Raw genomic sequence first — 17,694 nt, 5'->3', positions numbered from 1 at the left:
GAAATCAAACAATGTAAACCACAACATTTCTGTGACAGCCTAATTATTGACTTCTGGATCAGAAGGGCTGCAGAGAATGCACAAATCTGCACAATACCCTTGAGTGTTAGATGCCTCTGCTAGAATTCCTCTTAATTATGTGAAAGATATACGAGATCTCAGGTTTGTTACCAGGCAGTTCCCTATTGGGTCCAAATGAGAAGAGGATCAAATGTCACTCTCCCCAAAGTTACTGTAGTAAATTATTTCATCTGACTCAAGAGTCACATATTTAAAGTAACAGCCCTTGATTCAACAAATCCTCATAAGTATCTTTTACTTTGTTTTAGCATTTAAAACACACAGTATCTCTAAGGAAGTTAACAAGTCTACACTAGAAGAAATAAGTCTTCTAAACTCAGGTTATCCTTAATCCTCCTCAGTTTCTTTAGAACTGAACCAACTCTAACATCATAAAACACTAAGGAAGACAATCTGAAAATATAACATAATTAAGGTGGTTTGCATTTTTTAACTGGAGAAAAATTACATTTTTACCAACCAATTTGCTAGGGTTACATTCAAAAGCAAAGCCAGGCTCTGCATTCATTTGGAAACTGAAATCAAGCTCCTAACACAAATATTTCTTTGAAGTAAATCTGTTTATAAAATTATAGGGACCAGAGAAAACACTTGTTGCTGTTCTCAAAGCCAATATGCAACCAGAAGTTTATCACTATCTTAGCAATGCTTTATTTTACCAAAAACGCTGAGAAAAACAATCTAACGTAAAAAACATATTGAATATTACATTCCTTTCCAAACCATTCCCTAAATACTGAGAAGGTGCTGCAGGGCATGTAGAGGTCCCTAGATCACAACCACAAAATCTCATTTGCTACATTAACAGAAAGACCAAAATTGCTCCTTGAAGATGACTGAAATTCAGTTACCCTTCAGTGGAAACTCTTTGTAAGTCTCACACTGTCCATGAGAATTCCCTTTTTACAACATCTGCTGTGTCACCTCCACAACAGCTGGCAGCTTCTTTCCACTTGCAAGTGACAAACTGTGGAAGTAATACCCAACAATGAGTCAGCAGCATTGTGTGGCTGCCACCTCATGAATTAAGAAAATAAACAAGGAGTTTTAAGTATTTTCAGCATGCAGGAAGTCCTGTTTCTCTAATATTGCCTCACACAAACATGCTTAGATCTTCACAGATAGTACTAGTTTAGGAAAAGGGTTTGAGAAAAAAAAAAAATCAAAGAAAATAGTCCAAAGCTGTACAATGTATATTGTAAATTGTACAATGTAATGTACACTGTAATACTCATTACAGTGTTTCCTATGGAAAAGACAATTACAACTTTTTAAGCTAATACACTAAGCCATAAGGTGAAAGACTGAAAAAAACCCAAAGAAATAAATGCTTCTAAATCCTATCCTCTGCTCAGATGGCACGCTGGCTTTAAAATAATTAGGTACACTAAATGCAGGGAAAGCTATTAGTTTATTCTTGCAATCTGAACAGCTATACTACACAGAATAATCTGTATGAATTACAAGATAGAGGAAGAAAAACAAAAACAAGCCACCAAAACTACTGAGATCATGAAGGAACAGAAAGCCAAGTTGCACTGGACCAGCACATGAGAAATTACAGCTCACCACATTATTAACAACCATACAATGGCTTCACAGACCAACTCCTTCCTGTAAGCAGTCTGTACCTAACCTCCTTTATTTGTGCATCCAGGCATATCCTACTTACTGTATGCATGCAATGTATCAGATAAAGAAAATATGGACAGTGTTTTAATTTTTACCAAATCATAACACCTTATACTTGAGCTGTCAGTGCCCCATAATTCCATAAAACCACTTTAAACAGAGCACAACACCTCAATAAGTTGTTTGATTACTTGGTACCTGAACAGCAGGGTAAGGAGTAGAGGTTAAATCACTTAATGGCACAGACTACATACTCAGGTAGGAGTTAAGACGCCATTAAAACACATTAGATTTAGCCTCTGCTTATTGAGAAAAAAACTGCTTTTCCTGAAATTGTGATTTGATTCCACAACACAAAAACACTTACAAAGTAATCTCCAAGTCTTTCCCTGGGTTTTGACTAATTTTTCCCAGTGGGAATATTCTAGATGTTAGTATTATATCATGTCAGAGACGGGAAAGCTTATAAAAATCCTCTGCTCAAAAAATCTCGTGTGGAAAAGAGCAATTTTAGTCACCTACTAAGGAAGTCTACTGGAAAATACATGCTCAAGATACAAAAATCAGAAATTAAACTGTGAGATGATGGTCTTTGATTAGGTAAGAAAATCAAATATTGTCATTAAGAATCCCCTATTCAAATTTATTATTTCTTTATTCCTTTAGTTTTTTAGGAAGCAACATATGTGATCAAGGCTGCCATGAAAAACAAAGTTAGACCCAGACCATACAACCTGTTAGGCTGACTGTGGAAATTACCTACAAGTAAAATAATCATTTCTTCTGATAGATGGAAAATACCAAGGCATCATATTTATGCAAAAGAACAAAATTATTTTAAGATCAGAGATAGCAAAGTACCTAATCAGCTTCCTACCTCTTTCTACTTTATATGAAAGAACCAGTCTCACATCACTTCTAAACAGGGCTATAGTGGGTTAAAAGGCATGCTGAGATTTTAAATTAACATCATCTAAATTAACCTTGAATAAGTTATTTTTGCTGTGGGTTTTCTTTTTCCTCCTCATAATTGCTTCCAATGTCTGATCAGACTATTAAGTGTACCAAGTCTAATAAAAGAAATAAATCTTTTTAATAAAAATTTTCTTTAGGAAGAAAGCCTTCTTACTACCTATTTCTACAGTGCTTGGATGATTAAGAAATAGTCAGAAATTATGTCCTCATTGTTTTGGGAAAATAGCAGAGTTTATATGGACTAAGACTCGCCAGGGAGGAGTATTTTTTTAAAGGCTTTTTTTCTCAAAAAGATATTAACATTTTAATTTAAAGAAGCACACTGTGCTTTGCTACTGATTCTAATTTTCCTTGAAATATAAATAAAAATGCTGTGCTATCTTCAAATCTTTCTTTCAAATCCATTCCTAGAAAAAAATTGAAATTGAAGAGACATGGCACCCCCAAAAAATAATCATTACCCACAATATGACCTTTTGTTCCTCTAAATGATGCTGCTGTTGCTAATAAATCTGTCCATGCATTAGCTATAACTACAAATTTCCAATACAGTTTACTCTTTTACCATATGTTAGCAATACTGTACTCACATACACTTTTAGCCACAGCATGATTGTGTTTAAGGCAAATGGCAGAAACTGAGTAGCTATAAAAAAATCAGTCTCACTGGATGTACCAAGCCCAGGCTCCTAAGAGCGGGGTCACTTATGAATGATCTTAAATCAGAAGTCTACGTTCCCCCTGCCTTCAGTGGAGCTACCTATATGCCTTAGGCTAAATATACTCAATTCTCCACTGAGATATTCTCACAGCAAATCGTTGAAGCACCAAAAAAATTCCCATTTCCCAAAGGAAAAACATGTTTTTTCTAGAAATCGTTGATACACTAGTAATGTTTTTCCCCAAAAATAGAGAACATGCATTTATACAAATGAGTGAAGACACGGAATACATTTGAATCTATAATGAACTCTAAAAAGATAGATCAAAGGGGTAAGTGATAAATGTAAAACATGCTGAATCATCCTTCATGTAGATAGGAAGTTGAACATAACAGTAAATGCAATGACCTAAGCCCTGATAAAGTATCAGAATTTCAAATATGTTTTTGCAGCAGTAAGTGTAAGGACAATTTATTCCCACATGTAATTAGAAAGTATTCTAATCTCCAAGGATTTCTGATGACTCCAGAATGCCTAAACTGTATTTTATAAATACAACTAGCATTATTAAATAATCATGGTAATTCTATTCTACATCTACAGTCTACTGGGAGACTGAAGTCTTCATTATTATAGCTATAAAAATCTGTCAAACTTATCTCAGCTGTCTGGACTTCTAAACCTGAAAGTAAGCAAAACTTAGCACCTTTAACCTACAGTTTCAAATATTACTGTTACCTGAATAAACTTAACCGAAATAAAGAACCAATCAAAGGTTGAAAATATACAAAATATAGAGGCTGTCTGCATCCCACTCCTCAATATGAGATTTAAACAAGAATGTACAGTAGGAAAAAGGTCATCAAACCACAATTCTTTAATAGAAGGCAAACAGAACTTGGTCAAGAGAAGGACTAAAGATGAAAAAGTAATGTGTTTTTTTTTTTTTTTCATGACAACTCCAAAATGAGCTGAATTTGCAAAGTAGTAATTGATTTTATAAAGCTGTAATTGTAATAAATCATAAAAAATCCACAAGCCATCTAAGGTGATATAGGCTCCTGCTATTTCAGGAAAGTACAAAAAGCCTGGCAGGTAACAGAGGAAAAGATGTGTTAAATGTGACTGTGGAAGGGGAAACAAAACAACCTCACTTCTAGTTAAGAAGAAAGTGACAGAACTGGAAGTGTCTTTCTTTACCTACAATTTGAAAATATGGGCAATATAAATTCTCCCACTGGAAGAAAGTGCAGTCTTTCCTGTCATCTCCTGTGGCCTTGCTGCGTATCCTTTGTGACCCACCAAGCACATACCACTGAGCTGATTCAACAGCTCATTATTCCTGTATTCCAAGGGAAAAGATCCTCAGGAGTTTTTCTTGCAGATGAGATAAGAGAGCAGGCTGCTGTGAAAATAGATGTACCAGCTAACATCCAGCTCTCCATCACTCCTTCCTCTGTGTTTGCCGTGGGGATGAGGGGGAGCAGCACACGCAGGAGGAACACACGTGCTCCAGAGAGCGCCTGCAGCCTGAGAAACACAAATCAACCGGGTTTCTTTCAACCTCTTGACTTCTTTTCAGAAGAGAGGGACAGAATAATACTTCTGGGAGAGTTTGAAAAATTCTTTCAAGCTGCTTGTTCTATATCATTCTGAATGAAGTTTAGAGAAACTTCATTCCAAACCATGTTATTTTTCCCAGAAGCTAAAGGTGAGCTTTTTCCACATCAGTTTTCCTTCTTACCTCTATTCTTTTCCCCTTCCTGCCTACCTCTACTCTTTACTACCTGTGTTCATTCAGTGTCAAAGGATCACAGTGTGGGTTTCCACAAAAATTCGTTACAAGGCAATGGCTTTTACCTGGTCAACCTCATCCCCCAGCCAAACCCACCCCTTCCAGATGCTCAGTGACACAAGCAACAGTTTCTCTGTGTAACTTCACACAGCTCTGCACAGCCCATCTGTGAGCACAGGTCTGCTGTATGTGCAAACTGAGGGGTTTGACTGAGTATGCTCAGAGCCAGGAGCTATTTGCATTTAATCCAGCACATGCTGACAATAAGATGGTTAAAGTAATGTATTTATGTAATTCTAGCTTAAACCCCATAATTTACAAGTACATCACATCAGTAATGTTATATTAAGTAGCATAAAGAATACTTTTTCCTGAACTCCCAATCCTGCAAAAATCTCCAAATGAGTCAAACAAATTAAAGATTAAGTAGGGAAGAAAACAATGAAACTGAACCTTAGAAATAGAGTTATTTCATGTTTTATTAAAGAAGAAAATGCATTAGAAATACAGAGACTTGTCAAAACTATTTTGTGTGAAATTAACAGCTTTGGGAAAAAGCACAAAAATAATATTATGGCACAGCTGTGCTTTCATTTTATCTACATCCTGCTTTTCAACCTCCAAATAAGTATATTTTTATAGTAAATTGCTTTCTTTTATGAAGAAAAATCTCTGAGAGAAAAAACTGGTCAAGTCAGGAAGATCTTTAACAGGTTAATCGTGATGCCTTGGCTTTTGACAGTCAGCAAAATCAATTTATTATAATAAAAAGTTTACTACCAACTTTTTTTTTTTTCATACCAGTTTCTCAGGCCTTAGTGCCTCTCTGGTTTCCTTAACCTTTGCAAAGACATTGCTGTAATCTTTTTTTTTTCCCTAAAACATGAGAAAATGAGCGCATTATCCATCCTGCAACCAAAAGGCACTACACTTATTAACCATCAATTTCCTGTTTCCTTCCTCACCATTCCAGATCCAGCAGCTACTATGTTACACAGAAGCATCACTATTAAAACCTGGATGTAAGGAATTAAAGTATCTTAAACACTGAAACAGCTCAGAGGAATGCCTTTGGTCTCTCATGTCTCTTACACGTTTGTGTATGTGCTAGTCCTTAGGCACAGACATTTATGCAAAGGTTGTTTTAAGTACATGCACACAAAGCACTGTGGGCTGAAGGATGCTGCATGGGGCCAGTGACTCCAGTAATCAACTTTTCACAGCCACTTTTTAGTGTATGGCTCAGCAACTCCTCAAATATCAAACTCACAAATGCTTAGCTCTTTGTCAAAGGAGGAAAAAAAAAAGGGGAAAGAAAATATTATAGGGATACCCATAGATTCAGTAACACTGCAGTATGTAATGTGTAATAACAGTTTGTGCATGACTTGCTGTTTGCAGATCCATACATACACGTGTCACCCATCCTGCAACAGAGCATTTGTTTCTTTGTTCTTGAAAGTGCATTCAGAATACCTCCCACTGCAACCACACTTTCCTTTACATTTTAACTGAAAACAGACTCTATTTCCTGAACAACATTACAAAAACAGGAGGGAAAAAGAACCCCCAAAACCCCACAACACTGATGTTACCCTCAGGAGGCCCAAGGAATGCACTGTCCTTTGATAAAGCTACTGGAGCAGCAGCAGGCAAACTTTGCTTTGACAAACTTTCACGGTGCAGCTTTGACAAACTTTCATTGTAAAGCTGTTCCCTTCAGTAGGGACTGCATGGAAGAATTTTGAGAACTGGAATGTGATAAGGAGATTGCTGGGCATTATTCACTTTGGGTCAGATGGAATATTCCTAACATAAGCCTAAGTAGAGAAGGTACAACCGGGAAAATTTCTTCAAGGTTACCTTTTAGAGTTTTATCTCAAATTGTTCCCTTGGCAGAGAAAAGTGTACAGTGTCCTTCTTACTGCAGAAAACTAGCTAGGCTATACAAACCAAAAGCACAGCCTTCTTCTAGGAGTCCCTGAGAGGACAAAACATTCTCAGGAAGACCCTGTATCCCCAACCAACCTCCAAAGCATTTGCTACCTCTTGATCCCCCCTTCTGAAGCTGAACCCAGGCTGCAATAAATTTCAGGGTTTACTACCTGCACAGCATTTATTTCTGAATTCCTTCCCCTCAAGGGAAGTTGGAGGTGAAAACAAAAATAAAATTCAACAAAATACAAGCAGTATGAAGGATTTGATAGAACACTCACAGGGATGAAAGAAGAGACAACAGGCTCTCTTCACCACAAGAGATTCAGGTAAAGACATACAAAAATAAAGTCACCTAATATTTTCAAACAGTACAACAGATTTGACCCAATCTTTGAGTAATGATGGATTTTGGGAAGATTTAAAAAGTAATTTATATTTGAGCCCAGGCTTTAGTTGATTAGTATGACAGGCTTCTGCAATATTTTTTCCTCCTGGTGTATAAAGAAACTTGTTCACTTTGGCATTTTTTCTGCAGAAGTAAATAAAACAATCACAGGAGCAGTAACAGTAGTGATACACCAGCAACAGCAATGGCAGTGTCTATTCCACTTCCTGTAATGACACATGAAGAGGCACAAACCAGAACATAATTGGCCTCTAAAGACTGAAATTACTCTAGTTATTACAGCAGCTCCATCCCATCGGTATCATGAGTATCTCTCAGACTTTAATGCCAAACCCCCATGACTACTGGAGTACCACTTATGTGCTACAAATAAATTAAGTGACGAGCCCATGGTAACGCTGGAAATCGGCGTCAGAGAATCCAGCTCAACCCAGGAGACTTACACTCGAGTTTTAACTATAGACTATTTCTTTCCTTTACCTAAGAGTGAAGCTACAATGATCCCAGAGATAAATATCTCAAAAGGTCAAAAGCCATCACTAACTCACAGTTTCAGTCTGACCTTGAAGTAGGATCACTGCAGAAGTTGTATGGAAGGAGCAATTGTTTTTTATAGAAACAGAGTTATGGCTGTTCTGTAAAATAATTATAAGCTCATAATTGTTTCTCTTGCTTCCTAAATCTCTCACAAAAATGAGAAGACAGGCCATACTCCTTTGAAGTTCTCATCACGTTTTCATTTTAGCAAGACATCCAGTCCAGATCTTTGTAAATTTACAAAGCAGGAGAGAAAAGCAGTATTTGGCATCCTACTTAAACTTTGCCATCTAAAAGTGAAGAATTGCTTTAAATAGGCCACTATGCTTTGATTTGTCATAATGTTTATTATTGCATTTATTTTCTGCCTGCAGATATTATTAAAGATGATGTTTCATCTCAATGTATGTATAAAATCAAAGGAATGAAGAAAGGCAATCCGCCTAATTTAATTACTGTCCTGGTTCTTTCAGTAAACGATGGTTAAGCATACCAATATGAATAAGGATTTGTAACTAAATGTCACACTATAATTATGAAAGAACAGGAAACTGAGATACAGACTCTGAATCTAACTGTTCTATGATAATCATACAAATGCATCTCACTCAAAAGTATTCTTTAATGACCCTGAAATTCATGACCGTGCTCTTTTGCCCTTCTTGTCCATTAAGGAAAAGATCTCTTGGTATCTAAATTGTAACATGATGCTGTGTGACACTGCTCCACTTAACTGAGTAGGATTTACAAGTACATATCACTAATAAAATATGTAACAGTCAGATAGGAATCTAACATGCACACATCATTTGAATATCTCAGTCCTTCACCACTCTTCACACCAAAGTAAAGAGCTAAAAATAACAGTTAGCTCAGGAAACTGAGTATTTTCCTTGATCCACTGAGAACACACAACACAGTCGGATTACTTATATCCCAGACATGTTTTAAGCATATTCTGAAGAAAGTGTAGCTAGAAACTAGTCTTACATGCTTCCTGTGGCTCATCAACTAGGTTTGGTTACAGTTCAACTTTAAAAGTAAAATACACTAAAAGAGATTGAGGATAAAGTTAATTTGGTAGCAATTCTAGGCTGTGTTTTGATTTTCTCAGTGAAAATTGAAATAAGATTGCACCATTCATTTACATAAATAAGGGAACAGAAACAGGGCATTCAATGGAGTATTTCTTTTCAAGAATATGGGCAAGGGTTCTCGAGGATGCTGGAAGTCTAACCTTACATTAGCCTAGGATTTCTAACTAGTTCCATTCCAATTTAATACTTACTTCACTATTTCTTCTCCTTCTTACTCTCAACAGTTTAGACTTCTAGTATCCTAATGCAAGCCTAGCCACAAGTGTGCAATGGTTATTTGCAACTAACACAAATATGCTCTTTCTGTTTGATACTGCCACACGTACTTCCACTTGCAAACCCAGCAAAAATCCCTTTCCTCCATGCTCAGTGCTCTTTCAGAAGCTGTAGAGCATGGTTAGAAGAGTTTAGAAGAGGCCAACTTTTATTTCGTTCCCTGGAGACCTTAGGTTACTCCATTACTGGGCAGTATTTATTAAACAATGCTTCAGGAGCAAACATGCAGCTTAGTAGAACAGGTCACTCTGAAAATATAAAAAAAGCCCTCTCTTATAACTTTTCCTACATATATATATATATATATATATATATGTATAGTGGCATGTGACTTTCCACTCTGTATTTCAAATCCACGCAAGACGTTTGATGGAGGAATGGCAGGCATTCATTCAGCAGGACCTCTTCTCTTGCAAAACTGAAAACTAACATGAACTCTCCCTTTTAACTGGTGGTAGAATAGCTGTATAGTGGTATAATTAATGCAGTGAAGTCACACATCACTTTTTGTTTTGTTCATTATTAGTACTGTGTACTTTTTTATTACCTTATTATCCAAAATGTGCAGTGACAAGGCAAGATGCTAGTTAGCTAAATAATCTTTAAACCTGCTCTTTGGCAGAGATACAGAGTTCTCCACTACTTTACTGTCACAATCTTTATTCTGTTCAAAACCTTTAAGTACAAACCAAACTGCTTATTACACATTCCAAACAGAAATCTAAAGAAATGCTCCTCTAGTTTAGCCTGATCTGTAACACATACAACTCTAAAAGATGGCATTTGGCAATGACGAGGGTTTCAGAAATGCTCAAGGAGCTGAGTGTCCAGTGACAGTCAAAAATCAAAATAGGTCTTTGTTTGTAAACACAGAAACATAATCTGCTGCCAAAAACACATTAATGAGCAAAGCAATACATTCAAATTATTTAAGTATCCCTTCTCTAGTTCTAAGAAACTGTTTGATAAAAATGCATAGTTACGGTCTTTTTTTCCTATTATCTATTTAAAAGCAAATTAGAACCTTTGAAAAATTTGCTTTCCTTGCACTGACAAACTTATGGTAAAAAAAAATCCACCAAAAGACCAAAGGAGTTTCATCACAGCTCAGCACTCCTACCGCCTACTAAAAAATTAATAAAAATAATTAATACATTGAATTAGTAAGACACAGGAGGAGCTCCAAACTCACGACAGAATTTTCACACAGTTTATTCATCACATTCAAAATACCTCAGCAACTACCTAATTAATATCACGGGGTCATTACACAACAGTTCAGTTTGGGTACTGCTGGCAATTGATCTTCAGGTTAGCTGGATTTAAAAGAAATACAACACAAATGCCAGACTTTTGCTCCCTAAAAAAACAAGTAAACTGTGATTTTGTTGGTGAGGCTGCTAATACCTAACGTAGTGATGTTACTAAAAGACAATATAATGAATGACTCTAATTTGATATTTATATAAGTATTTCCATGTGTACACCTCAAATCCTTTCTGCCTTCCCTTCAGTCTGCAAAACCCATGCTGTAATCCATCATTTCGTTCATAAACCTTGAGCGAGAATCAAAACATGCATTAACACGGCATTTAGAACACACTTAAAATGCTTCTAAAGGACATGATCTTAACTTAGGTTTGATCCAAATGCATTCCATCTCTAAAAGTGTTTGATTTTTAAGAGCCAAAAGATATTCTGATGAATTTTGATAGATTGTAAAGTTTCATATTCATACAAATTTTCATATTTCCGCTTTTTTGTTCCCAGAAATTTAGATGAATAATTTCACTTCTGAAATATGCTGGGTGAAGTGACTATGCTTCGTGTATACACTGGGTCACAGCTTTTCAGGTGAGGCTGAGGCATTTAATCCAAAATGGCTAAAGCACCAGCCGAAGACAAATCTCTCCTAAAAATTTTAGCAAGTTACATTATTCAAAACTATTCAGCAAGCATTCCAGCAGCAACATGATGGATGCACGGGCCAGTACGGGTACACAGCTAATCAATATTAAACCCATGAATAGTCAGTGTGTAGTGTGGAGCCTGATGGGGAAGAGACAGGAGCATGTGCTTAATATTCAGCACCAGGAGCAGGCCCCCAACTTCCAGCCAGAGCACTCGCTGCAAATCCCAGCTACACACACACATCTTTGTAGAAGGATGCAGGGCACCTGTTTATGCCACCCATGGCAAATAGTTAAGGAATTACCAAAGCCCTTGGATAGCTGTGCTTCACTGAATTTTCAGAAAAGGCTACTATTTACTGCGGTCCTGATTTAATGACAACCACGTAAAACCATTTGTTTTTCAAGAGGCTATGGCACAACACCAGCACACAACACACGCACATTAATGTGCATTACTTGAATAAATTCCCCACTGCTTGTATCACTGAATATAAGGTCTTCCTCATACATTTGACTAATCAATACTTGGAATCAAATACACTGTGTTTCATGAGGGAAAAGGAAAATGAATGAGGTTAAATTAATGCTGTCACTTTCTATAAACCTGCAATGATTTCCCACTATAGAAACCACTGACTTCATTATTTTACAGCTGGAAATCAAAGATGCAGCATATTTTAAAAGCCTAATTTACTCAGATTAATAAAAAGGCACCCTCAAGACTCATCATTTATGTCATATTATGCTTTGTTTTAAGCATTCCAGCTTAAGAACAGTGTGCAAAACTCTCTGCAAATCACATTGATTAATACTTTGAATTTGTATGCAGCAGCGCACTGCACTCACAAAGTACTATATAAATATTATTTTATTAAATTTCAAAGCAATTGTGTTAGGTGGGACAATAAAATGTCTCTGTCTTACATCCTTTATCTCAACAATACAGCCTTTAAAACAGAAGCAAAAGTAGTAAACTCATAAATTTACTTACAGAGAGAAAGTTGGAAATGGGGGAATTCCAGACTTCTAAAGCTGTGCTAAGACCAGCAAAGCACAGACATCTATGTCCAAAGTAGAAGTATCTGCCAGAGGTTTGCAGATGTCTCCTATCTTCTGTTGTATGGTTAGAGAAAAAGCTAGGGACATTTTTCAATTCCCTAGTACTCAAAAGCATTTACAGCACCTTTTTGGAGGAACCTCATTTCATGAGGATGCTGCTGGAGGGCAACCAGCTCATTAGGGAAAATCTGAGAGGACAGAACAAGGACACCAGTAAAAAATTAGTTGGAGTAATAAATAAATAAATTAAAACCACCACAAACAAAAGAGGTAACAGATCTTTGTCTCTTTCTCCTTTCTACTTCTCTATTCTAATTAACACAGCAGACCACTTTCTGGAATGTCTCCTTTCCTACCAACTGGCTTGTAGCTCCTCTTGAAAGCTTCTTAATAGTGAATTCTCCCAGAAATCTTTCCAATATAATCTTATTTTCTATTCATAAATGATCACTAAAACAATGGTAGATCAGTAGAATACAATTATTTGTTAAATTAGTATTATATTGTAAGCTTCAGTACAAAGTCGGAAACATATCCTCACACTAACAAATATTGTTCTTTAAAAGTACGGCAGCTAAAAGCAGAGACTGTGGTAAATAATGTCTTAACTATCAAATCTCTAAAAAACTGGAGCACCTAATGGCATTTAAGAGAATTTCTCAATCTGCCATTAATCAGCTCATCAAGAGTGTTCATTAACTGGGGCAGTACCCTTCAGAATTGTTATGTCTAAATAATACAGCTTGATGTATACAGCCTCCTCACCAAAAAGGCGTAATTTTTGATATTCATGCTAGAAATGTGATGTTAGCCCTTGCACTCATGTAATTTGCCATTAGAAATTTTCATAGTTTTTTAAAGAATAGCTATTTCCAGCTATTCCTTAGTTATCCCTCTGTAACAACTGAAGAAAGAACTGAATAATTTTCCAATTATACCTCTTCATATTCAATCTATTTGTTAAAATACTGAACAGAGCTTCTCTTGGAACATTTCTCCCCATAGTAATTCCCCACAGAATTGTTAATCAAGAGCCAAATGGGGCATAAGTGAATAGCAATATGGCTCTAGGACTGATGGCTTCAACCAAACAAATGCTGTAATCAGCATCAACGCATAGAACACCAACAGAATTTTTACTGTACTACAAATAGTCACAGTACTATGTGAGTTTATAAAAGTGTAAAGCTCTGCATTAAATTAACTGTATGTCTTCAACATGATCACCTGATCAATTTTGTATTCTGGTGCCTGAAGAAAAAATTGCATCAAAAATATTTGGTAATATAATTTAATTGAAGAAATTTAGAAGAGTTCTACTTAGGTATGAACAGAGATGCCTCTTGGGAAAAAAAAAAAACAAAACAAAACAAAAACAAGCAAATCCAGAAGTGAAAACAGAGAATGAATTGATTTGGAATTACTGAAAAGAATTTTTCAGAAAGTCTTAAATCCTGGAAGTTGGCCACAACTTAAACTTACCAGAGGAATCAGAAATGTTGTTGAAAGTGTTTAGATGTCAGTATCTAGTTCAAGGCTTTTATGCAGTTCAGTGGTATTTAAATGCTAAATCAATAAAAGTCAACCATACTACCTCAATATCTTAATGCAAACTAAGATGATGACTCACAACCATATTAACCATTTTATGCCAGATCCTCATGCAATATAAAGACATCAGCTTTATTTGGTGAAATTGAGTCAACTCCATACTGTGACTCTATCCTTCCAAATCTTTCTTCCAAGTGAATGACTTAAACAAACAGTGACAGCTAGGAAAAGCCTACATTTTTTGCAGCTAGATTCACCACCAAACAAATAAAACCAAAGAGCAAATATTACTAAAATAAACACATTTGTGTTTAAAGACAATGTGCATACTTGCACTGTGCGTCTCTACATTATTACTCAGAATAGAACTGGTCACCATTTTTCAGAGGACAATGTAGATATCTGTTCTAAAAGCATCTCATTTGCTCTGGATAATGAGCCAAGAGTGGGAAGATTATGTGTCATATCACATCTCCATCTTAATTACTTCTCTATCAAGTATGTCATTCAGACTTCATTATTTTAACTGTTCTAGAAGCTGCTACAAAATCTTTGTAATCACATACATGTCCTAGGGTGACTTTATGATGCTTGCATCCCCAATCATCTCTTCTATTTATGCTGGATATTAAGTTCTACACCTTTTTTTTCCACTTTTCTCCAAAGAAATCTTCCCAAACCAGCTGTGGGAGGGGCCACTTGCATCTGCTTTCTAGAGGAATCCCTTCAGAAGTTTCCTCCAAAATGTGTCCCAAACCAGGATGCTGGACATAACATTTTTTTTCGCTGTTAATTCAGTAATTTGCAAAAAAAAAAAAGGAAAACAAAGGTCAGTCCAAGTGCAACACATTAGAGAAGTTTATTTATGGAAAGCAGTTCTGCCAGTTAAAGCATTTCTAACCAGTCCAGGGAATAAACAAGTCTGAACCTCATATGATTTCTTATAAAACGCAGTGTTTGTTTTTGAAGCTTTTTGAAACCACATTTCTTTATCCATCATTTAACTTTCTGTTAACTGTTAACAGCACTATTCAGAATGGGCTTGAAAGGGCCTTTTCTCTGCAGTTCATTTACTGCATCCCAGCTTCCAATAATTTAGAAAATTATAATCATGCACATATTTCTGCTGCAACCCTCCATACAGTCTACCAAAGAAAACAGATGTTCTATCCTAAAAGTAGATATGCAAACAGGTTTAAAAAGCACAATACAATGGTTACACAGAATTATCAGAGGTAATTCAGGTATGTTCACAGAATAATCATACATAGAAAATATCAAACAGGAGCACAGTTCAAGAAGTTTCTCTGTAACCATTGCTAAATTTGAATCTATGAAGGGATCAGAACTGAAGATGATCCACACTAGCCAGCACATGTCTCCAAAACCCCACTTCCACACAAGTCTGCAAGGATGTGCACTACATACACCTACGTGGGTGAATGGAGAAACAGATCAGGGAACAGCAGGTAAAAGAGAAGGTGAGAATTACTCTGCTTAAATGCACAGCACTGTCAGAATAGAGCATCACAGCAGAAAACAAACTCAGAACTCTACCTGGGATCAAGCACAAGTCCCACATAGGTTTGAAGACTCTCCAAAGCCTGCTGAGTTAGCAGGACTTCAATTCACAGACCCCTGCTGTCCCACATCCCAGCCAGAGAGACTGCAGCATTCCTCATCACAGGTCCCACGACTTACCTTGCATAATCCTATTATAAAATGGCCATAAACACAATACATAGCAATAGTTTACTGCTATTAATCAAAGTAGTGCAATAAGACTTCAACCAACCATGACAGAAACCATCAAGTTACACTCCTGTTTCAAACCAAACCTTCTTTATTTGAAGAGTATTATTCTGGCACACACAAAATGTGATCACAATTATTCCACCAATGCTCTTTTGTTAAGTGCCTGGGGTAGGCAGCAGTCATTTTAAGTATTTAGAAAAACAGATGGGTCTGCCCTTGGTACTGAAATTCTGTAGCTGTAAAAATCACTTCCATTTCATAACTCACCATATGAAGTCCAAGTGCTGTGTAAATAGCATTTTTCTGATTAATTACAAACACATCCAGAAATAATTCTAAAAAAGGAATACCATACCACTCTCCTCCTTCCAAGAAAATTACTTCTTTTTATTTCCAAGTAATTGCACTGAACATGTTTCCTTTATATTTCTAGAACAACAATACATCACTGAAGACAGACAGCATTTATCTGACTTACCAGAACGATGGTGATGTTGCTCTTCCAGGAACTCCAAGTCAAGCATTAGGTCATCTTCATCCAACTCACAGGAACCCAAGTTATTCAAAACATCCTAGTACAGATTAAAAAAGGAGAAGCATTAGAAGCATTTAGACAGATGTTTTAGACAAACTGCTCAGCATAAAATGATTTCTAATCAAATTTGGAAAATATGTTTAAGGAGGAGCTACATAAAATTTTTATGCTATCTTTAGACCAGTGAGAAACAGTATGAAACAACTGCCTAACCTGAAACATGTGTCACTGTTGTCTTTTTAGAGGGTATCAAATATTTAACAACAAACCCCAGAAAGTACAACTAATACCACCTACCTTTTTTTTTTCCCACTGTTCAGTGATGGTTTTGTGCCTTTGTAAGTTTAACCAGAACTTTTTATGAAGAATAAAAATGATATTTTTAGCACAACAGTATCGGTGAGTGTTTTTTATTGAATTTTGGAATTCTAAACACTGCCTGCCCTTTCCAATATATTTTGAAGAGAGATTGACTGTTCTATTGATCCAAAGGATAAAGACACACAAATTTAGCATGAACAGGAAATTCAGGCATGAATTATCAACTTCTGAATTTTTAAGTATTCATGTGAGTGGCAAAGGCTTACATAAACTGAGAGTTCTGACTCTTAAATGTAGCTGCTTATGACCCCATTACCTTTGTTTGCCAAGTCTTAACCACAGACAGATAAGGCAGGTTTACAGACAGGCATAGTAATAATTTTCCATCTTCTTCCCATGTGTATTTTATTCTATGGTCATTTATTTTGACCTGGTAATAATACATTGATTTTCTCCACAGTCACCAACACACAATCCAAGCTAATTAAATTCCTTGTCCAGCTGGCATTTTGTTTGCTGCTCAACAAGTAGGGCTCAATTCTTCAGTCTCTCCACAGGCAAGTAACTTATTAGAGGCTGCATGGGATGGATGCTGGCACTCATCACTGCACATGCTCCCAACACTAATGCAATGTAACAAATCACAGTAAAAAAGGCCAGGTTATTGTCCCAAAGCATTGAACTGTCTGGGAGATCTCTGCATGGCAATCTGCTCTATAGAAAGTAGGGAAATACCACAGTAGTATACATTAAACTATCAAAAGCCCTTCTTGACTTCAGTTCCAACCTTATTTTTTTAGATTACTTCTAATTCTTTAAAGTTTTTCCCACCACAATAGATGTCACCTCTCATTCCTACTCAGCACTTGTACCTATTCAACCCTTTGGAATACTTATTTCTTCAAACCCTGTTTTCTGCTCTTTCACACAAGCAAAGGATTAGCCAACACAAGGACATTTTCTTGCATTCTTTCCCTGACTTACCATCAGCACAAGAAACCCTTCATGACTTACAGAACCCATTGCTCAGGCTGTTACAATATTTTTTGCTCCCTTTTAAATTTAGATGCTATTATGCAGGCAAGCTTAATCAAACGGTAAACTCAGAGAATGTAAATCATACTTTGTTTATATATTGTTTTTACAATGTAACAAAACAAA

The 17,694-nt window shown here is 36.3% G+C and overlaps 1 protein-coding gene across 3 annotated transcripts in view; it reads right to left on the bottom strand.

The window, feature by feature from the left end:
- Positions 1-17,694, bottom strand: part of CCSER1 (coiled-coil serine rich protein 1) — a 608,967-nt gene that overhangs the window by 476,746 nt on the left and 114,527 nt on the right. For all 3 annotated transcript variants that reach the window (XM_015625457.2, XM_015625458.2, XM_015625460.2), the window contains exon 4: positions 16,156-16,249. In XM_015625457.2, coding sequence (XP_015480943.1) covers positions 16,156-16,249 — 94 coding nt within the window. The remainder of the gene's footprint in view (positions 1-16,155; positions 16,250-17,694) is intronic.

Source organism: Parus major, chromosome 4 (genome assembly GCF_001522545.3).
Source record: "Parus major isolate Abel chromosome 4, Parus_major1.1, whole genome shotgun sequence".
Taxonomy (NCBI): Eukaryota; Metazoa; Chordata; class Aves; order Passeriformes; family Paridae; genus Parus; species Parus major.
This window is presented reverse-complemented; position numbering and strand designations above follow the sequence as displayed.